The sequence below is a fragment of the Pezoporus occidentalis genome, unplaced genomic scaffold (genome assembly GCF_034315485.1).
Source record: "Pezoporus occidentalis ecotype Australia unplaced genomic scaffold, CSIRO_AGI_Poc_V1 ctg36, whole genome shotgun sequence".
Lineage (NCBI taxonomy): Eukaryota > Metazoa > Chordata > Aves > Psittaciformes > Psittacidae > Pezoporus > Pezoporus occidentalis.
This window is the reverse complement of record NW_026915591.1, coordinates 1,441,060-1,466,244: the sequence shown is the minus strand read 5'-3', so window position 1 is coordinate 1,466,244 and position 25,185 is coordinate 1,441,060. Positions and strand designations below refer to the sequence as shown.

The window sequence follows — 25,185 nt, the reverse complement described above, 5'->3', positions numbered from 1 at the left end:
TCATGTAGTTTCTGACATTTTAATCACAAAGGATGCAAAATGATTCATTATTTAACAGCCGTAGTGAATGGCAAACAACCCTGCTTTTTTATTAAAGATGGATTTTCATAAAGGATAATGAGTGTTTTGTTGTATGGTTTGTGTGTTTTTTCACTTCATAGCAGACTTGGTGTTATATGGGAGTATGTGCTTATGGATAGTCTCAGTGACATGAACGGAGATACTAAAAATTAAGCTTATGCTTAAAACTGCATGATGAGGCACATTACGTTACTTTTTCAGCAAAACACTGCTATCAGCAGGTTTTAGTCATGTAATGTCTCTTATTTTGACCTATGTTTGTATTTATATTCTCTTTAGCCTTGAAGAAAGCAGTACAGTCTTGGAAGGATGGCTCACTGCTCAGGAAGAAAAACTGAAAGAGATCAAAAACGATGAGACAAAACTTGAAAAGTTGTATAGAACACTGTTAATGCAGAGGTATTGTTTTCTTTGGTCTCTGTTGAAGAACTGTCTTCTAAAGAAGTTGTTGTCACAGCAAATAGATGTTTATTAATTTTTTGTATTTTTCAGAAAACCATTTGACTCCATAGCTCAGCTTGCAAGTTCCTTGAGGGAGGTTGGGCTAACAGAATATCAAACTGTTTCAGAAGCCAGTGGTCTTATTAGTAGATACCAGACACTGATAACACATGTAAGTGAAATGGCAGGGAATACTGAGAGACTTCCTGTGGAAGGACAGAATTTTGAAGAACTTGCCCAGGATGTTTCTTGCTGGATCAAAAAGCTCAAGGAGGCTATTAATAAGCTGAGTTCACAGGAAAGTGAGTTGCCATCAGACGAAAGGATTAATCAAGTAAAGGTATTGGGTAAAAAGTATTCCTTTTCCACTTCATAGTTCATGCTAATATCAGGGGAAAGTTTTATGAGTCACTACCCTGTAAAAGATACTGTCACTGCTGATTGCCTGTGGTTTTGGGACTTATTTGGGGGTGTGTTTGGATGGGTTGATTGATTTGGTTTTGTGTAGTTTATTATGCACATAAGATGAGATTCTCTGTTGTATGTCTGGGTGGAGCAGCACCCGGTGGTTGTGCAGCTTCCCATCATAGCCTGTTCCAGAGGTGAAGAGGGTGGTCAGTATTATAGCTGGGACATCTCTCATGGCTTTGCAGGTGTGCTGAAGTGCCATTGTGCTGGGCTGCTCCACTGCCTGGGTGGTGGGTCTCTCAGGCCTCTTCTGTATCTCCTGTCTCTGAGTAGTTAGGATAAAGATGCTGGGTTTTACATGTGGAAGGGGTGGTATTGTGACAAATCTCTTTCTCTAAGATTTGAAGCATTTTTTTTTTTTTATTTATCAGCACAATACTGTGGGTTGGGTTTGGGGTTTTTTAATGTAGAGAGCAATTAATATATCAGCTTCATTATCCCAGACATTCTAAAACTAGGTGATCTGTCCATTTATGAATCAATTATGTAATATATTGGAAGGAGAATTCTTTTGTCTTGAACAGGAGTGTACAAAAGTGTGAACAAATCGTTGGTAGTACCTTCTATTTTGTACCCAAAAATAGTTGTGGATGTACTGTGTCTGCTTCTTGTTTAATACAGAAAATCACAGCTCTCAAAGATGCAGGAGAGGCCAAAATACAGCACATGGTAGCTCTAGGAGAAACTTTAATGAGAAATGAAAAAAATAAAAAGCCAGTGGTTCAGCAGACTATTTCTGAGCTCCGGCACAAGTGGGAAAGCACCTGTCAGCTAGCCACAGAATACAGAAGGTAATGTGGAATTTGCCAAGAGGTAATTCTGCTATACTGACTTTGTTCTCTTCTTCCTGTACCAGTTCCACTGGATTTGTGTTCTCTGGGGGCAGAACGAGATAGCTACAGAAATCACTGTCTTTCTGCAGTGTTGGATTGAAAGGTCAAGTGGGGGATGTAGCCAGGATGTGTTAGGGATGTGGCAGGACAGCTGATGGGGTCTGCCCAGCTTGCCTCAGATTTGCTTTTGATACTGAAGTAGCTCAGCCACTCCTGTAAGGAAATGAAAAAAAACAAAACCAACCCAAACAAATGCACCCAATGCTCCTTGTTTCATTAGGCTGTGCAGTGAGGGTACACTGATTTAGCCACTGTGGTGGCCCTTCCATGCTCTGTGCCCCAGGCATTGGGGTGGGATCCACCTTTCCACAAATTTGTACTGTTTCAGAAGAGAGTTTGGGATAAATCCAGGAGGTTGGGATTTTTTAATTGTTTTTAAAGCCTATTTTAGTCTGGCTTTCTGAGAGGCTTTCTTGGCTCTAGCAGCTGGTAAAGGCACTTTGGTGTTGCTGGCACTGTGGCAACTGTGTCTGAGAGCCAGATTGATCCTTTAAAACATATCAGATGATTTCAGGTGTGTTGCATGAACATAAACTTGCACATACAGACACTTTCAAGATATTTGTTTGCCATAACCTCCTTGAACCAGCTTTAAGTAAAAGCACTGGAAACTTTGCTGTATGCTTCTTTAAAATCGTCCAGGGAATGAATTACTAAAACAAGTATTTTTTGAGAATATTCAGTTGCCTTCCCTTATTACTGAGCACTTGGTGCAAGCAATACGAGTGGCATTCAGAAAGGTAGAGCATTGGCTGTATTGGATCCAATACAGCAAAATGCAGAGCACCCTCTTCACAATGTGTTGGAGGGAGGAGATGGGGTGCTGAGTACATCTGAAGAGTTGTTCAGGACTTTGCAGGATCAGATCTATGAGTAACAGGTGTGACATAGTAATGGCAGCAGTGCAAAGCTGGAATAGGGAACTTGAAGCAAAGAGTACTTAACACATGTGAGGCTAACACTTTATTTCTCGTTTTCCAAAAAATACGAATCATAAGGGGCAAAAAATGAAACACTTACGCTTTGCTTTTGTCCTCACTTATCCTCATGTACTTTACAGAATTATAACCAGACTTTATTTATTTGGATTTGATTGTGTGGGATCATAAAAATTTCAAATGTTGGCATTTAAGTTCCATCTGGAAAATATCTGAGCTTCATCACTAAATGTGAACATAGAAATCTCACTTTTGTCTCACTGATCATAGTTGCATATTTCCTGTGGGCAAATGCAACTTGTTCACCTGCAGCAGGCCAGCATGCATGGTCATAAAGCACACAATCTGCAGTCCAATGTCAAGGTCAGGAAAGTAGGCACTGGATTGTGCTAGCATGACCCATGTTCCATATGCTAGTTTTGTTGTCTATATCTCTAAAACACTCCTGCACCTCCCATCTCAACTAATGCAATGTGTATCATCTACAGAACATTCCCTTTCAGGAGACTGTCATAAGAAGTTGTTAAAGAAAATGAATTCATAGCCATACTGTAGTTTTTAAACAGAACTTCTGCTGTAATGAAAAGTGAAAAAATACGAAGCCTGAGCGTCATGTCTCAGATGCTAGAAACTAAGGCTTTAGAAGACTAAGGTTTAAGCAGGTTAGTCACTTGCCCAGTTCAGTAGCAATAACTTCAATAATTTAAAACCTGAAAAAAAAGTATTCAGCATGCTTAAGTTCAGTCTAATTATTGACTTGTTCAGTTTGACATTTTCTAAGAAATTAATAAAAAATTTTAATAAACACAGTGTTTTTTCTTAGTCCTCAGGAGCAGCTTCAGTTCAACAGGGAGCAATATGAACAAAGCAAAGAAGATCTGAGACTGGCTTTAACCAATCTGGAGAAAAAGCAACAGGAGATAGGTTTTGCCCTTCAACCTGGTTTACAAGAGAAGCAAGCTCAGCTGACAAACTATTCCAGCCTCCTGCAGAAAGCAGAAGATTTGACTTCCCTATTTAATGAATTGAAAAGCCAAGAAGATCACCTACGGGGTCATGCTGGGGATCCTTGCTTCACAGAGTTGGAATGGTTGGAATTAAAGCAACAACATGAAAATCTCCTTAGCCAGCTACAGGTTGGAACCTCCCTCTCTTTCCTTTCAGGATTATTGGTATGCCTGTTGATTGCAGCTCTCACTGTTTGCCTGTAGTGTCATTCAGATGGCAAGTTTATAGGTAAAACTGGGGGTTGAAATTTCCTCTGTAGAGCAGGGAATTTCCCCTTCCCCCCCCCCCCCCGTAGGAAAAAGAGCACCAGAAGATCATTTTTTTCACCACCTTGTGCTTTGCAGAGGGATAAATTTAAACAAATGAAACCACAGTATGTACGAAGAACATTTTGTACCTGTATAAACAAATTCAGATAGCTGTAATATGAAGCATTTGTTCCTATAATAAGTTGGTTATTTTTTTTTTCTTTTGGAAGGATGAATGGCTTTTTCTGCATCTTGTTTATTATTGGTTCCATCCAGTTTAGCGCAAATTACTTTTGCACCCTGTGTGGCATTCTGCATCTAATCTTTAATCTATTTTGAGTAGCAGACATCACTTTTAGAGGTATATTATTATGGAGTGCAAACTCCTCTGCTTTCTGCTACTAATGAGCATTTTGTTCACCATGGAGGCCATGATGTGCTGGGAAGAGGGACGGGTATTTCTTGTGCACCTATGGTTAGCTATGTATTTTGTAGCAGGCCGGTTTTTTGTGCTGCTGGGGTCCTGGGAAAGCTGTAATAGTCTGTGGGTAAATTACATTTGTTTGACCTAATGGTAGACTAATCCTAGAAATTCCTTGGTTTCTAGACCATAGTGCAGACATTAGAAAGTCATGTTCAAGAGCACCAGCAGTTTCAGGATATGGTATCAGACATGAGCACTGAGCCGAAAACTTCCTCTGAGAAGCTTGCTGATTGTGAAGGTCCAGCAACAGAGCAAACATCAGCGGAGCAAGCCCAGTTGAAATCACAGGTATGCTCCATGTTTCGCATCATGGAGAAAGTGGGTCAATGTCCTAGGGGCTTGTACAGACCATCATTAACAAGAACTGGTAATGTGTCAAACCCCCCAAAAATAAGAAATCTTTCCAAAATATAAAGTATATGTTATATTCATTTTATCAAGATAACTGTAGGCCTAAACACAGTCTTAATGAACTGAGTGGACTTTTATTGTCAGCTGAACTGAAGACAGGATTGTCCTAGCTCAAGCAAGGCTTCTTCAATTTTGTTGTTTTGTTTGGGGTTTTTTGCTGTTGTTGTTTGATTTTTGTGGTTTTTTTTTTTTGTTTTCTCTCTGGGCATAACTAGGAGAGAGATTAAATTTGGTGTTAGTCGGTGTCTTTAAATTAGCCAGAGCAGAAAGCTTAGGAAGATGTTGGTGAACATTTTTAAGAAGTGTCCTTCACACATGAGTAGACATTCGTTTGCACTGTGGCAGGTTGGGTAACAAAGTCTTGTAGCTGTGAGCATAGAGAGCTACTGAAAGCTGAGACAATAGCTCAGATACGGATCACTGCAATTCCCCATTCTCCAGTATTTGCTATACCTCTAACTAGGAAAAAGGAGTAAGAGAAGGTGGGGATTATTTGCTCAGAACTTGGAAAGATCATCATACACTTCGCAGCATACCGTGTGATTATTTTATCTTGTCTTGATGCTTATAGCTTCAGGTGTTCTCTGCTTATTAACATGACTCGCTAAAATTACTAGTTTAGTATTTGACCTTTTGCAGCAAATAGGTCTGCCTGTGCTTTTCAGCACGCTTTGTTGCTCACAACAAATGCTTACGATTTTAATGATTGACTTTAGATCTTAACATTAAATATATTGAGTGAGGATACTTTCCAATAAAATGTTTCTTTGTGTTTAAAGGAACAACAAGGACCTCTTAGTAGAGGCGAAGACATGTTAAAGAAGATTTTGGTTTTAGCAGAAACTGTTAAACAAAACACCTCTTCATCAGGACAGAAGTTTAGTAAGGATGAGATTGAAACACTTCAAAGTGAACACAGAAGTCTGGAAGAGAAACTTGAAAATGTCAAGCAAAAGAAAGAAAATGTTTCAAGTGGAGCCCTTGAGTTTAAAGATGAGTTTGGTACTGAAATACAGATGAAAGTTAAGGCAGATACAGTGTTGAAGAGAGACATACAGATCACTTCTGATACTCCTGTTGCTGCAGAAGAGAGCCTGACTGCGCTGGAGTTAAAGGAGCCTTCGGAAAAGCATGCTGTGAGTATATTTGTTGACAGTTATGACAGTGGAAGACGGGTTAAAAAGTCATCTGTCTCTCAGATGCATCCTTTATTTCATTGAAAATAAACCTGTAAGTACATGTATGTAAAAATCAAAGATGTGGTGAAGAGCTCCCTTAACTTGTTATACGAAGTCTGTAACAAGCCAGTAGTATCTGTTCAAAAGTGTAGTACAGCTTTGTCTTGCACTTAATTAGAGCAGGTATCTTTAATCAGGACACAGAGGGAGAAGGTATATAGATGAGAAAATTTCAGATACACTTCTGCAAAAGAACTCTGAGAGCTTCTTTTAAACCAGTAAGACTTGTTTACAACTGCAGCACAATATTTGTTCTGTTTGTTTTCCTAGAAAACAATTTTTGCCATTCAGAGATTTAATGGTAAAATACAATATTTACAGTCACACAAGTGGGTTTTGTTTGATATCATTTCTCTTAGGGTCAAGATGTAAATGGAAGTATGCCAGAGAAAGAGAAGCAAAATGATCCACTTTTGGAGGAAAACAGTGTATTGTCAGACAGCCCTTTACAGGGTGTCTGTCAAAGCAAGGATAAATTGGGGCAGACTGTTCAGGTGCTTGACCAATATGTTCCAATACATGTCAGTGTATATATATCTGTGTGTGTCTGTCCACTAGAAATGCATATGTAATTCCTTAAAATTTGTAGTCTTACAGAGACTTAATTTACTTATCCGATGAAAGGAATAATAAAGTATCTTCTCCAAATTATCCATTCAGCCTTGCACATGAGAAGTGTGTGAGAGATCAATGTGATGATCTCTGTAAGCCCACAGGGCTTGGATGCGCTTTGTCCATGATGCAAAACCTGTAACATACCTGTAATTTCAACAAGTTTGGTCAACTATGTGGTGACAAATGAGATGTAATGAGAGGTCACTGACCTGGAACTGCTGATCTTTAGGGGACGTAAAGAAAGACATTCACACTGTAAACGACTTCCCATGCACAAAGCTGAGGGAACAATTTAGAGAACTTCCTCACTGACCTGAACATGGAGTGGTAACAGCAGCAGGGAGAGATGACCATCAACATTATGAGAGTAGAAACCATCTGTACTGGCATTTCTGGAGAAGGAGCAAGACCAGTAGTTAAAAGTTGCCAAATGTGTCTAAATAGAAACTTCTATGACAGTATTAAAAATCATGTGAGCACTTATTCCAGTTCAGTTTCTCCTGGAACTCTTCATTGTGATTAAGGTCGTGATATGGCAAAATGAACTGAACAGGTGTTGCTAAAAGACTCTGAGTTTGGGTTACCTCAGCCTTTTCCTTCATTCATTAAGTTAATTGAAGATGGCTTGTGGAGTGTGTCATTCCTTTGTAAACTCAGATTTTGGACTGTGGCTTTTACTAGTTGTAAACATTTTGTATTTTTCAAAGCAGGGGGATGCCGATAAGGAGAGCCCAAGTATGGAAATGCATGGTAGGGTTCAAGATGAAGTTCTGGACAGTGCAGTTCAGGGTGGTGAAGCAGAACTGGAAAGACATCAGAATGGTGTTGGTATTGAAGGTGATGACACAAGAAAGGCGACCCATCCAGCAGAGGTAACTGGACAGGAGATTATGCAACAGTGATTGAGTCTAAGGGTATATGTAGTGGGGATACTTCTAATAAATAGTGAAAACCTCAAGTTACATCAAGCTATTTTTGTCTGATGTGCTGTATACTTAGTATGCATTAACCCTTTGAATCCTTTTCTGTACATTTAAAATCAATATGGAGGGATTTGTTTTCTTCATTAGTGGCTTCCTGAGGATATTGCATTCTGAGGCACCTGTATGTATTGTGAGGTCATCTTACCATTTTCCTTGAATTCTGTTATTGTGCTTGAGTCTCATTTATTTAGATTTCTAATTTACATATTCTGCATTTATGAGGCTGCGTTTCAAATGCTGTGTCCTGTTTTGTGCACCCTGGTACAAGGGGAATTTTGACAGACTAGAGCAGCGTTTAGGAGTTGGAACCATAATAAGTGGGAAGAGGCTAAGTTCATGTTAGACATAGAAAGCCTAAGAGGCATATAAGCAGTGTATTTGTGACAAGATGGAGCACAGTATGCACCCATGAGCTGGCTGAGAATTAGGGTAAATTTATTTATTCTGGCTGTTCTTGGCTACTTTCAGCACATCTAAATTGTAGCCACCAGCTGAGATATCTGTGCAGCATGGACAGGTCCCTGATGCTGTGCTCTCCCCCATGGTCATACTGTAAGGATTTGCCATTCTTTAGTTTGTGTGGTTGGCTGATTTATTTTATCTGTCTCCATATGATAAACAAACTTGGGCAGAACTTACAGTCAGCAAATACCTTAGCATGTACATGCAGCAAATCCCCAGGCTGCCCCTGGGAATATCCTGCCTGGCTGGGTGTCATAACCACAGACTCTCTGTCTACAGTACAAGACTGGAGCCCCAGGAAGAAGCTAAACCTTCCAAAAAATGCATTCAAGACTGTATCCAGGGGTACACAGTCCATGCTTAGAATAATGAAAGATGAACAACGTAGGTCAGAGGAATTATATCTGCACTTTTTCTACAAATTTATAACAAAATTATAGCACTGCTGCTTCTAAATGGTTTCATCTGCCATAACCCTGCCCACAATAGAGATGTAACTGTGGTTTTCCTCATCTACCTATAATTACGGGCTTTGTAACTTTGTCATCTTGAGCACTGTTATTACTGCTGAGCAGGTTTGATTAGGGCTTTTTGAATACTTGTATGTTTGTTTGTTTGGGTTTTTTTTTCATTTCTTACAAAAAAGGAGAAATGTAGTGATGTCAAGAATCAGTCATATAAAGAAGACTTGGAGCAGGTTCAACAAAAGGTGTGCCAGAAGAGTTGTGTCCCAGAATCTTCAGCAGCTGAGAGAGATAGTCTGGAACCTAATCCCTCAGTTTTTGCACATCAGGTAACCCACATTCTGTTATTTCAAGCTAAATTTCTCACTCATTGCCTTTTTTGTTTCCACATGGGCTTCAGCTGAAGTTCTGTTGTAAAAGAAGAGGAATTATTGTCACATCAAAATCGAGACCATTGTGTGTAGTTCTGCTTTGTGTCCGTGGTAGTTACAAACTTTATCCAAAGGGCTAGCTGCACCATATTTTTCAGTGGATGTGTTCAAAAAGAGAAATATTGGTTTTCAGAGCCATCGTAATCAATCTTTATGATATTTAGAGTTTCTATTTAAGTTATTAATCAGTGCAACTTATTTCCATGTTATTATCGTTAGCTGTGATAGTTTTGCCATCACAAGGAGGGCAGATCAGAAAACTGAAATCCAAGGTGATCCAGCATAAGAAAATAAAGGAAATAGAGAAAGGAGAATTAATTCAAGCTGAATGAATAACAATTTACAAATTTGAGAAGGATGTAAAAGTCCTTGAATGCATCCAGAGGAGGGCAACAAAGCTTGTGAAAGGGCTGTAAGATTTGTCCTATTAGGAGCAGCTATGGACTTTGGTGTTGTCTAGTTTGAAGAAAAGGAGGCTGAGGGGTGACCTCATTGCTCTCTACAGCTTCCTGAGGAGGAGAGGTGGAGAAGGGTGGTGCTGATCTCCCTGGTATTCGTGATAGCATGCATGGGAATGGTCCAAAGCTGCACTAGGAGGGGTTTAGACTAGGCATTTGGAAGCATGTCTTTACCAAGAGGGTGGTCAAAAACTGAACAGGCTTCCTAGAGAGGTGGTTGATGCCTGTCAGTTTTTAAGAGTCATTTGGACAATGCCTTTAATAACATGCTTTAACTTTTGGTCAGCCCTGAAGTGCTCAGACAGTTGGACTAGGTGATGGCTGTAGGTACCTTCCAACTGAAAATATTTTATTCTATTCTAGATTGACTAATTTTCAGTTTTAAATGTGATCTTTAAGCATGCCAAACTTGGGGTTTGCAAAGAGAAAGGGATGTAGGTTTTGCTGATTTCCTGAGGAAGGTATTGGATAAGAAAGGATTTTGAGTGAGGGCTATGCCTTAGCCTGAAGCCAGAGTCATGTTTTGTCAGTTTCCCTTGGGCCTACACTGTGAAGAGTCAGCAGTGGAGCCCTGGCTGCTCTGTACCTGAAAGACAGTAGCTGATTAGCAGCACCCGTGCTCTTACCTTCTCATTTTTTCATCCCTCTCCAACCATCTGATGATACTGAAAACATTAAAACTAGTGTCTGGGGAGACTGATACTGTCTGTATGTCTGTGTATATGGGGAGGCAGTGCCACAATATACGTTGAGAACATCGTGGAACAAGCAAAATGTCTGCACAGCAAGCCTGAGGTTTTCCTTAGTGTTAGGACACTTTACTGTGTGTTTTGATGTGTTTATATTTTATTCTGCTAAAGTGGATTTACTCCTCACTCTGTGATAACTTACCTGAGTTTTTCAGCTTACTTAATTCAATGGCACTCCAAAGTTTCCTAAGATGAAATCTTATGTTTGAATTGATACAACTGTTACAGATGTTTACACAGAGAAATGGAAAAGTTCTCTGATGGACTATTTTTTGAGAGCTCCCCTTCAGTTTTGACTGAAAAGAACCAAAAGAGTTCAAATGAATAGAGTTATTATTTTCTGATAATGTCTACAATGTGCTACCTGTTTCGCACAATTGGAAGCAGGTATATTTTGGATAGCTCATGACCCACAGGGAGACAGAGACAGCGATAGCTTACAAGGGATATGGCTGCTGGGATAGCTGGCTGCTTCCTAGTAAAATAATCTAAAGTATCAATATAGGAAATTTGTCAAACAAGAATATGTCATTGTTACTCGTTTATATGTTGGTACTATGAACAAGCTCACACTGTGGTTGCATCTGTATATCTGTATGTATTCACTCACACAAAGTCTATACGTGAAACACATCAGTTTACACCAGGTATAGGGGGAAGGTAAGCACAGAAAAATTTTTAAGCTATTGCCATGTGACAATAAGCCTGTGACATTTCATTTATATTGTTGTCTGCAATAGCTGAAGCTGATATAAAGGATTACATTTTGCATCTGAGCTGAGTTGAGATGAGAGTATCCACCTCGGCAACCTCAGCTCAGCTGATGGGCTGTTAAACCTGGCACACCCCAAGTGACTTGTCCTTCTGTCATTGTGGGAATTGATGTGCCAGGGTCTGGTTCAGGAGCCCCCTATTCCCTTCCTCCCCACCCCAACTGAGACATGGCTCCCTAGCACTCTTGTCTTACCCCTGATGTCAGATAGCATTTGTAGTAGCAGCCGTGGCTTTGTGTCACATGCATGAGTTGCTTTGTGTTTCATGCATGAGTTGCCCTGTGAAGAACAGCTGAAGAAAAGGTCCTGGTAAAGGCTGCATCAGTGTATCAAGGCGTGTGCTGAGCAGAAGGAATGTGGGGGTGAGGGGAGACTAAAGATCTATGAATTTATAAGGAAGAGGGGAAAAAGACAGGATAGACCTGTGAATATATCAGTAGGAGAGGTGGGTGCAGGGAGAATGTTATTTGAAGGTGGGGATATCAGAATTTCAAATTTAAAATGATGGGCAGAAATTACATAGCTAGGTGAGCAGTGCTGTCAAGCTGGGGTGACCACAAAGGTGGGTGGTTGTGGTGTAGGTTCCAACCTCTGGGTCGTGGTTGACCCACAAAGGCTGTGGAGGATGCCGCAGTAGGATTTAGGCATGACTTAAACATGTGAAGCCAAGTGCTGCAATCAGAAAACTTTCTGGTTTAGGACCTTCAGAAATAAGAATCCTGTTTTGTGTTGTAGGACACAGATGCAGAAGTGGTTGTCCAGAAGGAGCTACTTCCTGGGGTGCAAATAAACACTGAATATTTTGAAGAGGAACAAAAGGTCAATGAGCTGAAAAATGAAGTGGCTGAACTGGATATTGTGCTTATAAATGAACAGTTAAAAGAGCTGGAGGTATGGAAAGTGCAAAGCCATTCCTCATTGTTAATGTAGTGATACACTTACAGAATTATGATTCACTTGGGCAAAATGAAATTGTTGCATATCATCCTATCTGAAGTTTGACTGCATGATTAGTCAGTATGTCTACCAGGTAATCTAAAAACACTGTGCCTTAATGCAAGTATGTCTATGTAAATACCATATTTTGTAGTGCTGTTCTAGAGTGCAGTAGTAGATACACCTATGATTGCACATGTGCTTCCATGATGTACACAGGCATGGATGTTCATTTGCATGTGAATGAACAAGTGTATATTTGTAGATATATTGGTATTTAACTGTATTTTGTGTTGAAAGCTGAAAGTGGTTTGAGATCCTCTTTTAATCCCCTCTCTGTGGTGGGCTTGATTGTAGAATTTACAAGCTGAACTGGAAACATGGAAGGCAAAATCTTTGTGTCATAGTCAAGAAGCTTTTCCCAATGCAACAGGATCAAACAGAGCAGGGCTGCAAACCACAGATTCTGCAGTGCCCTGCTGGGACAGGCTGCTTCAAGAACTTGATGCTGTTAAGGCAGTGAAGCAACAACAGTACTGTTTAATTAATGAGTACCAGAAAAATCTTTCTGCTGCACAGTCCTCAATGAAAAATCTGTCAACAGAAAAAGATAACATAAAGCTGTAAGTATAGTTGAGAGTTTCTGATAATAGGTTGCAGAGCAAATATGGTCCTAGACTGAACTTTGTGCCATGCCTGAATAATACTCAGCAAGAACACGATGTTTTATCCATCTCATTAATAATTGGGTACCCAGAGAAGCTTCATAGGTTTGTAAATTTAAGAACCTTAAACAGAAGCATTTTGGGGGGTTCTCTGCTAATCTTTAGCAACATCAACTCTTCTATTTTTTAGGCAAAACAAAGAAATGGTTGCTGTGATCAAAACCTATGTAAAAGCCATATTAAAATAATTTTTAAAAATTATGGTAGATGTGAAATATTAATTTTTCTTTAAGGACTCATCAGTTCTGTTTTTTCCTGAGTGAAATATCTCATTACTCTGAAAATTAATCTTATTTGATGGGAAGAATTCTGTGGCAGGAAGTCAGTCTACGGTATCAATTCAGAGGTAATGATGCACACAAAATATTTAGCACCTTTTATGAATTAGCCTTCAAAACATGGAACTAGCCTATCGTTCACAATAATGTATCACAATAATTTTAAAATCTTTAAAATAAATAATGTTAATTTACAGCACAGAGATTCACAAAAATAAAAATCTAGCTGCTGAATGTATTTTAGGTGGGAATTTCAAAATACTCCTGGAAATAAAAGATGAGTAGATAATCTCTTGAATAAATGGGAATTTTTAAAGTTTTTCTTATAACTAAGCTCTATCTTCATCATAAATAAGAAATTACCATAAAGTAGTAATTCACTTAGAGATGAACAAACACTTTTGCTGATTTTTAAAATTTTATTTATTATAACTTTAAAGGAAGGCTACATTCCTTTAGGAAATCACAAATTAACAAATACTGCAGTTTTAGAGAATATAAATTAGAATATACCTTTCTTGCAGAGTTATCTAGAAATAACTAGTGATGTACAAATAAGCAAGAAATAATGATACTGAAACAGTGGTGAGGAAATTTGTGAGAGAGCATTGAGAGATACATATGATTAAATGAATAAAGTGAGTGAATAATTTTCTAAAAACTAAAATAATTTTTTTTTTTTTAAGTGTGTCTATTCCATGTTTTAGGAGTTGCTTTGTTATTCTTAACCCCTACTCATATTTTTGGCAGGGGCCCTATGAACAACACAGTTCTTCTGGAGAAAATTAAGGCGTGCATAGAGTCCTTAAAAAAAGAAAGAGATGTCTTAAACCAGTTGAAGACTCAGCAAGAAAGTTTATCTCAGCATTTAACATGCATGGATAAAGTGTTAACTGAAAGCCAAATGAGGCAACTGGAACAAAGGTGGCAACACATGGAACAAACAGTGCAAAAGAAGCATGATCAAGTTGTAGCAGAAATCGATGAATTTAACCTGCTTATGGATAAAGCACGTGATATTCAGAGACTGATACAAGAACAGTATGTACAAGCAGAGTTACATTCTTCAGCTGCAGGAAAAGCCAATTACCCTGTACTTTGGACTACAGAGCTACAGGACATTAAACATGGTCTTTCTCTATTAAAAAGAAGGATTGAACTGCAGATGAAAAGAATTTGGAGTGATCAAGAGAAGGTAGCTTTGGAGAACTCTATACATGATTTGCAGAGCAAATTGGAAGCATTATCAGCACAACAAACTCTTCGAGAGGATGTTCAGGTCACTGGTCCTGCTCTCGTGAAAAATGAAATTATGAAGAAGCTGAAAGAAAATATTTCATGGGTCAAAGATTCACTGTCCTCTCTTGATCAAAAAGCAGCACTTTTTCCCAGTGATGTTAAATCACAAATTGGAAGTTGCCAGCTTCTGATCACAAAAGTTCAAAACAGAGAACCTGTGATTCTGTCACTGAATTATGGGCTCCAGCACATCATTCCCAGCTTAAAGCCAGAGGAGAGCTCTGATATGACCTTCCTTGTACAAACATTACAGAATTCATACAAGGCTCTTGTTTTAAAATCAGCTCAAAGATTACAGCACCTAGAGCTCCAGCTGGAGGAGAGGCAAAAACTTATTGCAGAAGTAGAAAAAGTTCACTGTCAGCTTCGCAATGCTGAGATTCTTGCTAGGCCTGACATGAACCAAAGCAGCACGTGGTCAGAGTTAATCAATCAACAAGCCATTTTAAAGGAGATTTTAAAGGATATACAGGAAATAGAAGGGCTGATCTCATCCCACTGTACAGAAAGCCAGGTCACAGCTGGGGAACTGAGCCTGTCTGAACAACTATTTTTGATTGATCAGTTAAGAAGTCTGAAGAACAGAGCAAGGAAGACACAGAGGCAAATTCAGAGTAAACTTCATGAAGTAGAAAGAAAGATAGTTGTCTACAAAGAGTTTGCTGAGGGAGTAATTTTACTGCAGAGAGATCTTAATGATCTGCATTCTGGTGAAATTAACCTGGAAGAAGATGAATTATTAAGTGCCCAGGTGGAAGTGAAGGATAAATGCAAGGCACTTCAAGAAAAAGTAATAGTGTTTCAATCCAATTTGTCACAAATCATGAAGTACAAAGAAATCTTTGAATGTGTAGGCCTAAAATGGGACTCACTGCAGCTGGATGAATTGCAAACTAATTTTTTAAAAATTAAAAATAAAATTAAAGGGAAGATAATACATTTTGATAATGTTGTTAGGGAATATGATAAGATTCAAGCACTGCTAAATGAAATCCAGACTGTGATATCTACTGTAAGAAAAGAAGCTAACATTCTAAATGATAGCTGTAGCTCTTCTCCAGCTGAGGATCTTATATCTGCCCTGATTCTGTTTCAGACCGTTCAACAAATATTGTACTTAATCCAGGAGGCAGCAAATCAACTAAACAAAAATGAGGTCTTTGATACACCATTCAAAGAATCTAAGAGGAAAGAAATAAAGAACCTGGAGAAAGATGTTGAGGAATTGAATCAGCTTCTTAAAAACTTGGTCTCTGGTCTCCAGGGTATAAACAAGGAAGGTAGTCAGAATGAATCAGAACATCTATCCCACATCATAAAGTATATTCAATCGGAGCTCCAGCAGCCACTTCTGGTAGATATAAAAACAATGCAGTATGAAAAAATACGATGGGAAGCAATTCAGAATATGATCCAAGCAAAGTTTTCTGCTATTAAATGTGTAATGGAAAAAGAGAGGGCAAAACAAGAAGAAAAATCTATTGCTGCTGGTACAGATGCAAAATTAGAGACACTGCAAGATCATGGAATACAGCTGAAGACAGACATTGCTGCCCGTGTTGTAAGTATATTTAATAAAAGTAAGGTATGGCTTTATGTCTTTTCACAATAATCAGATGATCTGTGGGTGACTAGCATTTATATTTTCAGGACTTGTATCCTTGGCTCATGATCATCTCTGCGTTGGGGGATATGATAGGAATCATGCTAAGAAAATAACGATACAGAAAAATTGTTTTTTTTCAGTTTGGTTATAATCAAGCAGTGGGGATTTGCATAAAAGAAAAGTAAAGGGGAGGAAGGAAAAGGTTGTGTTGAATATTGAGCTGAAGAGAGACTGGGTGCAATTTTTGTGGGACTATTCTTGGGACTGATTTTATGTACCATTTTCAACTGTGACAATGATAAAAAATCCCAGAAGTTCGTTGTTTCTACTGTAAAGAAAAAGCTTATAAGTTGGGAATGATCAAGGAGAGTAAAGCACGGGTCAAACCAATGGGATCAGGGCTCAGGAAGAGTGAGGAAAGGAATGGCAACCAGGATCCAGGGCTTCAATTACAAGTATATAAGTCATTGATAAAGGATTGTTGGAAGGTTGACCTGATTCTTGATGCTTTTGTCAGGTAAAGTCCACTTAAAAAAGAGCAGATGGTGTTAGAGGGATGAGGAGTGTTGAGAGCAGTTAATAAAAGTGAATTTGCTCAAGCTGGTAAACTGTGGACAAATGGGAAATCTAGCTGAGATATAATTAAGCAAGGGGTAGACTTAATGGGTTGAAAAGGACTGCTTAAGCTAAAGAGAAGTGTTAATACAAAGAGAAAGTGTTTGTGATAAATTTATGTTGGAAACCAAAAGAGTGGTAATTTTCCTAGCAGAGAGGTTCTGGAATTGTGTTGTGATCGAGAAAACCTGTGCCTTGACTGCTGCAGAGATTCATGGGGACAAACAAGCAAATTCACTTTTATAATAAATAATAATAAGGTAGTAGCTAATAACAGGGAGCAGAACTCAGTGTCCCTGATGGACTTACGGTCCTGCTGCCAGATTTCCTGGTTTGCTGTGCTACATCTTTGCTGCTTGGGTATTGTGTGTAAAGCACAATGCCAAAAGTTCTCTGCCATGTGGGAATCCAGTAGCTGGCGAAGTCACACGTCACACATTATTCTGTGTATAAATATATACAAGAAGAGGCTTTAGCTTGAAGCAGTTCTGCAAGTCATAGCAGAGATATCCCCTCCATAAACAAATACAGCATCAATGTTTGGGCTTTCCTTGTCTGAACAGATCATAAGATTGTATACTGCCATATCCATAAGGGATCTTGCAGCTCTTGTGTTCTGCCATCCTTCTCTATTGACTTTTCTAGTATTGACCTGTTCCTGTGGTTGAGGGCAGTCAGTCCATACTTACAGCACTGCTCTGTGACTGCCTACAGAGTATAGTCACCTCCTCAGGCCAATTATGGGGAATATTAGTCTCAGCGACAGCCAGGTGTGAAAATCTGAGAAGACTATCTGGTATCCAGAGGAGCACAGTAGCTTTTTTTTGATTGTTCCTGTGTCTTTTTAACATTTTCAGAGTACTCTGGAGGAGGCATGTAAGACTGGTGAGCTTTATACCATGGCTGTTCAGAGGGCTGCCAGGTTGCTTGAGGACTACAAAACTCAAGTCCAGTCTGCCGCACCAGAGCTCAGTAGCTCAGAGGAGGGCTATCAGACCCCACAGTGGGAACCAGAAGTGTTCAACTCTGCAAAGGCTAACATAGAAAACCTGTACTCCAAGCTGAAAAACCTAGTGAAACCAGAAGACAAAACATATCTGGAAAATACTTTAACAGAATTAATCAATAAGAGTTTGGCATTAAAGAATAAGGCTCACAGAAAGGAAGCTGATGAACAGAGGTAGGTTTTAGAGATCTTAATGTTCCTTATTATAAGAAATTCGACTGATAATAAATGCAGTGTTGGTTTTATGGTAATTTAGCAGAAAGAACTTTAAGCATTTCTGTTGTTCCAAGGTGTGATTGGAAGGAAAATTACTAGACAATAATTACATTGCTACTAATTTACAATGCAGTCATTTTTAGCATATTCAAAGAAGTATCTATGGGATATGACTGAGGGTCATAGGGTACCACAATCAGAAGAAAGCATATTTCCATTGTCTCTAATTCAGTGCTGGTGCAGGTTAGAACAATCTTCAGAGGTGCCAAGGGACTCTAATGCATGTCTTGCATAGACTATTCTGATGAATTAAGAAAGTAAAGACCAAACAAGATGCAGGCCATAGTTTCTTTCCTTCAAATATAGGTATGGAAGAGATCTGAAGGTGCATACCTTCAGATGTACCTCCATGTGTATACACTGAAAAAGTTTGTGAGATAGTGTAAAAGGTCCTGCACCTGCATCAGGGCAATCCCAAGCACAGATAAATGCTGGGCAGATAATGGATTAAGAGCAGCCCTGAGAAGAAAGACTTGGGGGGGGGTTGATGGACAGGAAGCTCAGCATAACCTGGCAATGTGCACTTGCAGCCTAGAAAGCCAGCTGTATACTGGGCTATATCAAAAGAAATGTGACCAGAAGGTTGACGAAGGCCATTCTCCCCTCTACTCCTCTCTTACCCCACCTGGAGTACTGTATCCAACATAAGAAGGGCCTGTAATGGCTTTAAACTGAAACAGGGTAGATTTAGATTACATATTGTGAAGAAATTCTTTACTGTGAGGGTTTCTTGACACTGGAACAGGTTGTCCAGAGAAGTTGTGGATGCCCCATCCCTTGCAGTGTTCAAGGCCAGGTTGGGTGAGGCTTTGAGCAATCTGGTCTAGCAGAAGGTGTCTCTGCCCATGGCAGGGGGTTGGAACTAGCTGGTCTTTAAGGTCTCTTCCAACCCAAACCATTCAATCATTCTATGTTTCTAAAATTGTGTGCTGATGATCCAGTGCTTCTGGTTCTGTTGAGCATAACCTTCAAATCTGCTTTTATAATAAAAGAATTGGATGACTTTAAAGGCTTTATTAATAACAAAGAGATGGCAAGATACAGAAATAAAAAAAACAGAATTGTACAGTCCCCACGCATTGTAGGGACAAATAGACTGTGTGGAATATATGAATGTGTGGGAACTAACTTTTGGTAATGCCTGGGGAGGACGGAGACTTAGATCACGGCATACAATTCTTTTGAGTAGCTCCATGTCTGATATATGGATATACATACCTGCTTTTCTTTACCTCTGGGGCACTTAGGCCTCTTGACCTAATAACAATGCTCCAGTGCCCTAAGAACAAATGCTAATTGAAGATAATTTCTAAAATAGTAAGGACTACCAGCTCAGAAGATTTTCTTTTTAATTCTAGTGAGCATTATGGTTGGAGAGAGCAACCGCAACAAATTTGATTGGTCTATTGTTTCCTACAGGTATTTAGAAAAATACGAAAGCTACATAAAAACCAAAGATAAGGTGTGTGATAATCTTAACAGACTGGAAAAGATGCTTAGACAGTCTTTGTCTCAATCACCAATGTCTTATAAAGAAGCTTTGGACCACTTAGAAGAAAGCAAGGTAAAAAAGGCTCTGAAGAACTGAAAAATCTCATGCAAAACTGTTATGCAGTTATGAACACTGTATGAACACTGTTCCATCCTAGTAGAAAGAAGTGAAATTCTTTGACCTGTATTTCTGTATATATAAACCCACATGATACGTTTATATACCTATAAAAAGACTGGATTATAATAGGCCATGTCAAATGAGTACATCTTACTGCTGTAGAAATCACACATTATCAGTGCCTATGGTAGTGCTGCATTTCTGTTCTGATTCCTTGTTGCTTCTTTGCAGCACCTGGACTGATCAGTTTTCTAACATTGCTGTTGTTTTCCCTCAGAAGTGGAAATCTGAGATTTTCCAGTTTCCTGGGAAGTTTTCCCTTGCTGTTTTCCCCATCAAGCCACTGCTATAGCAGCCTCTTGGCTGCCTTCTATTTTACTACTCATTGTATTGCAAGCTTATCATTTTATGTATCTGTAACTCCTGCTCATTTCTCTTCCCTTCCAAATAACAACAAAGAAGTAAGAACAATGTAATTGCCTGGGCCCACTGTTCTGTTTGCTTTGTTTTATTTACCCCATCTTTCTCCATATTCTTAGCAAAGAGAATTCTTGTATTGCAACCATATTTAACCAGCTCAGGGGAGTGACTGCCATTTTATTTGAGGATCCTAATCATGTTACTGAATGCTTCATTAACACTTCTGACTGCATTATTTTGTCGATTTATTGATTTATTTTTCCTATAAGATTTTAGTCTCCAACATTGAGTCTGCTGAAGATGATCTTGTGAAGCTGAGGCAGGTCTCTGGAGAGTTGATGAGATTATGCAGGAGAAGTGACAGGGCCCTGCGCAGGATGGTGACAGCACTGTGGGAAAATTGGCTGGGTTTGCTTGAGGTGGCAAAAGGGCTGGAAATAAACTGTGAAGAACTAAAGCAGGAATGGAAATTCATCAATGAAGAGGTGAGTTGCTCAACAAACCATAAATTTTGGGGAATGTGGTAGGGATGAGGTTGAGGTTAGTGCAGAACATCATTTCTTTCCCACTGATCAGCCACTTATCCCCAGCCTTTCTTGAACTTAGATACAGAAATGATGGGGATATTTATAGCATGAATCCTCTAGACCCAGAGCTACTCTATGGGGGATTATGTGCTTTGTTAGAGCAAACCCAAATGTTTTGGCACAGTAAAGAGAGTCAAGCTCTCTGGCTATGTAATTCCCAGTAGTTAGTCATGTGTATGAGTAAATGAATAATGTAACTTAAGGTGATAGAATAAAAGAGCACTTTATCTCATGCTTTGACATGCTGTTTACTTAGCTGGAACGAGAAACAATAATTCTCGATAAGCTCCAGGAAGAACAGCCAGAAGGTCTTAAAGAGAAAGAAAAGGCCACCAGAGAGGAACTGGTAGAATTACTAGATTTTGTGAACTCATTTGAGGAAAACATTAACCAGCAACAGCTCCTCTTACTCCTACTTCTTCAACGAATAAGAAACATCCTGGATACATCTGAAAATACTGAGGCAGAAGCTGCCCTTCCTGCTTTTTGTGAGATAAAGGCAATGCAAGATCGCTGTAAAAAGTAAGTAGTGTGAAATTTCTCTTGAAGATAGACATAGGACTACTTAGAAGCACAGTGTTTTATTGGGTATGCACTTAAAAAGATAGTGAATTCTCTCCAGGGTCAGACTAATGCTCCATCTAACCCATCTGCTATCTCCTCCATGGGCACTGGAAGATATTAGTTAGGGGTGATATGACCATGTCATGTGTGGGCTGCAATTTATCTTTAAATGTAGCAGGAATCAGAAGGGATAACTATCAATTTTGGAGGTTCCAGGCTCTTGTGAACTTGAATGAGGTTTGTGGGTCTTCCAGTCTTATGAAAATGAGACCTGGTGCTTTTTCAACACTTCAACTTTTGCCTTACTGAGTGCTACTGTTTGAAATTTGCCTCAAATATTTATTTTTTTATTTTATTTTTTTTCAAATCTGTGATTGTACTTGCCCTCTCTGTGCCCATTTTTTAACATGGAAATCTTTGCGGTGTCTTCTGTTCTTCCAGCATCTTGAGACTGAGAAGCTGAGCTGTTTGCAGTTTAAATATGCATGCTTTTGATTCAGTCTACCAGACATACTTTGCTTAGCAATATCTGAAGTCTCATTTTTGGAGAAAAAGAGACAATAAAGGCCAGAATCTCAGAGTTTTGTTACAGAAGATAATTCTAAAATAGAGTATAACAATGTGTTCTTGCTGGAAAACTTTCATAGGTTGTATGAAAAGATCCAGGACCATAAGGATTCTGTACAAGCTGAGATTCAACAGAGGAACAAGTTCGCTGAAGAAATAAGTGCTGTGACACATGCGTTACGGAATGCTCCTGTGTTACTACAAGGTGCTCCTGGAAAGCCAGGACAGTTGGAGGTTGGTGAAGGCTCTGTTATTGTGTGTGGACATTCAGAATATGTTCTCTTTTATGCTGGGCCTTGAACTTGCTCCAAATAAAATTAGTGGCAAAGTATCTACATAGGCATATGCACATTATCATAGAATCATAGAACGGTTAGGGTTGGAAAGGACCTTAAGATCATCTAGTTCCAACCCCCTGCCATGGACAGAGAACCTCACATTAGACCATGTCACCCCAAGGGTATGTCCAACCTGGCCTTGACTTAAAGAGAATGAATCTGACTCAGCAGGCCATGATTGGCCCTGCCATGTCCACAGCCAGATGCATGCCTTTTAGGAGGACTGCTTATATGTCCTGTCCCCCTTCCCCATCTGGTACCTAGTCAGGGCCACTTCAGATGCTCTGGACTTATATCCCTCATCAGGGGTTAACCTGGTAAATGGTTCTTAGGAGTCAAATTGTGATCAAGACAACAGTCTCCACCAACAGCAACCAGCACTCTGCAGCAACCTAGTCTATACGTTTATGTTGTTTAACTATTTTTCTGTTGTTCTTCTTTGAATTATTGACTTTATGAAATTCTGTTATTCATAACAGTTTATTTATTATTTTAATTGTATTTATTTCAAACTAGTTTAACTGTGTTTATATTACTGTCTTAATTATTTAATCTTGTTTAAAAATACTTTTAATTATATTTGAGTTATCTTTTAACAATAGAACTTCATTATTTATTTATTCTAACCTACTAAGGTCCATTACAAATTCGGGTTCTCTGCTGAGTTTTGTATAAAAAACTAGTTGCAGGTTCCCACCATGTATTTTCTTTAGAAGATGAACGCTTGAAGCTGGTAAAGCACTAGGAAAAGTACAGAAGCTGAAGACCATAGTGGCAGATATGAGCATTATTATAGGGGTCAGCATGAGAGAGAAATGTTAACTACATCTGAGAACACATGAGCCAGCATCACTGTGGTAAAACCTTGTCAATTTGTCTGAAAGGGTTGATTTTCTATTGAAAATTATCTAGAATTAGAATTGGATCTACTGTTTTACTGAATTCTTCGTATCCAAGAGGAGATGTTACCACTGCAAGTGCTTGATGCCTGGTCTTTTCCCTTGCACCCAAACTGTGCTACTCTGAGCACCTAAATTCACCCAAAAGTGAGTTTAGACCTTGTCCTGTTCCTTACGTCAATTGGCACAAACAAATGTTAGCAGCAATCCTGTTAAATGATTTCTTTGTAGCAGTAGAAAATTCAGCTGAAAGGATTGAAAATTTTCATAATTTTAACTAATACAAACACCAGTAAGCCAAAATCTGCACTACAGTTTCATCCCTTCTTCTAAAGAAAACCTAGTTTCTATAAAATCTATAACATTACTTGGTGCTCCATTGCATTTTTTTAAATGGAAATGCCTATTTCCTTTCCAGATGACAAATCTAGGTTAGTCGGGTGGTGAAGTTTTAACTCGCCAACATAGATGAGTGTGCAAATGGGAGATAATATCATCTAGTCCCCTAGGAGAAAGATTGGGACAGTTTTCACAAGCATATGCTTTCCAGCTAAATAGTCTGTGAAATGTGAACATTCATTTATATACAGAAACCAGTTTGCAAAGAAATGTTTCGTTTTGAAGACTGATGTATCTGATTCTTTCAAATTCAAGTCAGGGAATCTATAAACCCCTGTAAATACTGGCACAATCTTAACTGGGTCATTTGACAACAGCAGCCTTCTCTATGGTAGAATGAGGCACGTGGCTGTTTCATGGTTTTGAGTTTTCTAGTATCAGACCCAGTTGTCATGGGATGATAGAAAATAAGTCAATCTCAGATTCCTACATAGTTCTTCTGTGCATTGTATTTGTATGAGGGAAATGATTTCCAAGTGAAGACTAGGAGTTAATGGATTACTATTACCCCTGATTGAAAAAGCAAAGGATTTAATTTTAATGTCTTTCATTGTCTTTCATTGGTAGGAACTTTGGATCATTTTCCCGAATAACTTGACTTAAAATTTGAGTTTCTTAAATAGCTGAACAGTGGGAAAAGGAGCCATAAAGCAAACAAACAGAACTTTTCAACTTGAAATTCTAGAAAGCCTTCAAAACAAATGAGTTTCTTCTTTCTTTCTGCAAGAGGACTTAGATCAGATTTTATTTCTAGGCCACAGGTCTAGAAACAGTTGTTCAAGTCTTTTCTCATAAAACCTGCATTCTTTGTGCAGAACTGGAAACTACTGTTTTGAAAGGAGCCTGCTGTGCTGCTCTGCGTAATTGCCTGAAAGCAGACACTTCAGCTTGAAACCTGTTGCTTTTTGAGGCCTTTGTGTTGTTTATAATAATGAAGGAATGAATGTTGGCTATTAAATGTCTTTCAAAGAGAAAATGCACTTTTGGCAAAAGGGAGAGCACAGAGGTTAACATTTAATCATAGGGGCACTTCAAATATTACATTGCTATACCTCTCAATATAATGTAAGTGCGTCAGTTGCTTGACCTGGAGTACTATCAAGTTTAATTAATTCTTACAGATTGAAAAGCATAATTTGGTTAAATGAGTGAGTATTTCTCAAAGTTAATCTGCTTGCAGAGGTAATCAAATGAGACTTGATATAACCCCCCCAACTTTTCCAGACTATAATCATGGTAAGAAATAGCAAACACAATATGTATGTGTGTGTATATATATACATATGTACATATGCATATGCACTCAGTGTAAACTGGGTGAAACTGCTGAATTATTCTTAATTTTGTAGGAGATTCAGAATGTGATTGGTAAAGAAAGTCAAACTCTAAAGGACATCATGGAGAAACTCCGGATCAAATATTCTGAATTGCATACAATAATTCCTGCAGAGATCGAAACGCAGTTGGAGGACTGCAAGAAAGTATTGCAAGACCTAGAAGACAAGGTAACTGTTGATGTATTTTCATGTTTACGTTTTTGTAGTGTGTAAATAAGTATAGTAGTATTTGATGAAAGCTGTAACTGTAAATTTCAACTTGAAACATTGATTATATATATTTGCACTTTTCCTCTCTGTGAAAGTGAATGCATGAGGAAAGATAACTCATGTTAACTGTCTCCTTTACAGAATGACCTTGCAGCAAGCAGTGTGAATATAAGATTTTTCTTTTCCATTAAAAAAGGGCATGGCAGACCCACTACTAATAAAGTCTTGGGTATGATATGGGTGCTGTCTTGTATCCAGTCTGGTTCTTAAACTGAACTAGTAGTTAAGAGTTGATTGGGAAGGTTGTATAGCTTAACTGAGAAGATATTTTCTAAACTGAGTTAAAAGAGGACTTTGAAAACAGAT

General features: G+C 38.7%; 1 protein-coding gene across 10 annotated transcripts in view; it reads left to right on the top strand.

Annotated features, from left to right (window-relative positions):
• The window catches only part of SYNE2 (spectrin repeat containing nuclear envelope protein 2), a 185,013-nt gene that overhangs the window by 65,428 nt on the left and 94,400 nt on the right, over positions 1–25,185 (top strand). For 7 of the 10 annotated variants that reach the window (XM_062630735.1, XM_062630731.1, XM_062630733.1 and 4 more), the window contains 17 exons: positions 361–480; positions 574–862; positions 1,612–1,781; positions 3,645–3,957; positions 4,685–4,849; positions 5,752–6,108; positions 7,533–7,697; positions 8,917–9,063; positions 11,881–12,036; positions 12,439–12,704; positions 13,835–15,944; positions 17,462–17,784; positions 19,306–19,450; positions 20,188–20,403; positions 20,762–21,027; positions 21,717–21,870; positions 24,622–24,777. In XM_062630735.1, coding sequence (XP_062486719.1) covers positions 361–480; positions 574–862; positions 1,612–1,781; positions 3,645–3,957; positions 4,685–4,849; positions 5,752–6,108; positions 7,533–7,697; positions 8,917–9,063; positions 11,881–12,036; positions 12,439–12,704; positions 13,835–15,944; positions 17,462–17,784; positions 19,306–19,450; positions 20,188–20,403; positions 20,762–21,027; positions 21,717–21,870; positions 24,622–24,777 — 5,518 coding nt within the window. Of the gene's footprint in view, positions 1–360; positions 481–573; positions 863–1,611; positions 1,782–3,644; positions 3,958–4,684; positions 4,850–5,751; positions 6,109–6,569; positions 6,705–7,532; positions 7,698–8,916; positions 9,064–11,880; positions 12,037–12,438; positions 12,705–13,834; positions 15,945–17,461; positions 17,785–19,305; positions 19,451–20,187; positions 20,404–20,761; positions 21,028–21,716; positions 21,871–24,621; positions 24,778–25,185 lie in introns of all 10 variants that reach the window. The other 3 variants (XM_062630737.1, XM_062630730.1, XM_062630734.1) reach the window with 3 other exon arrangements.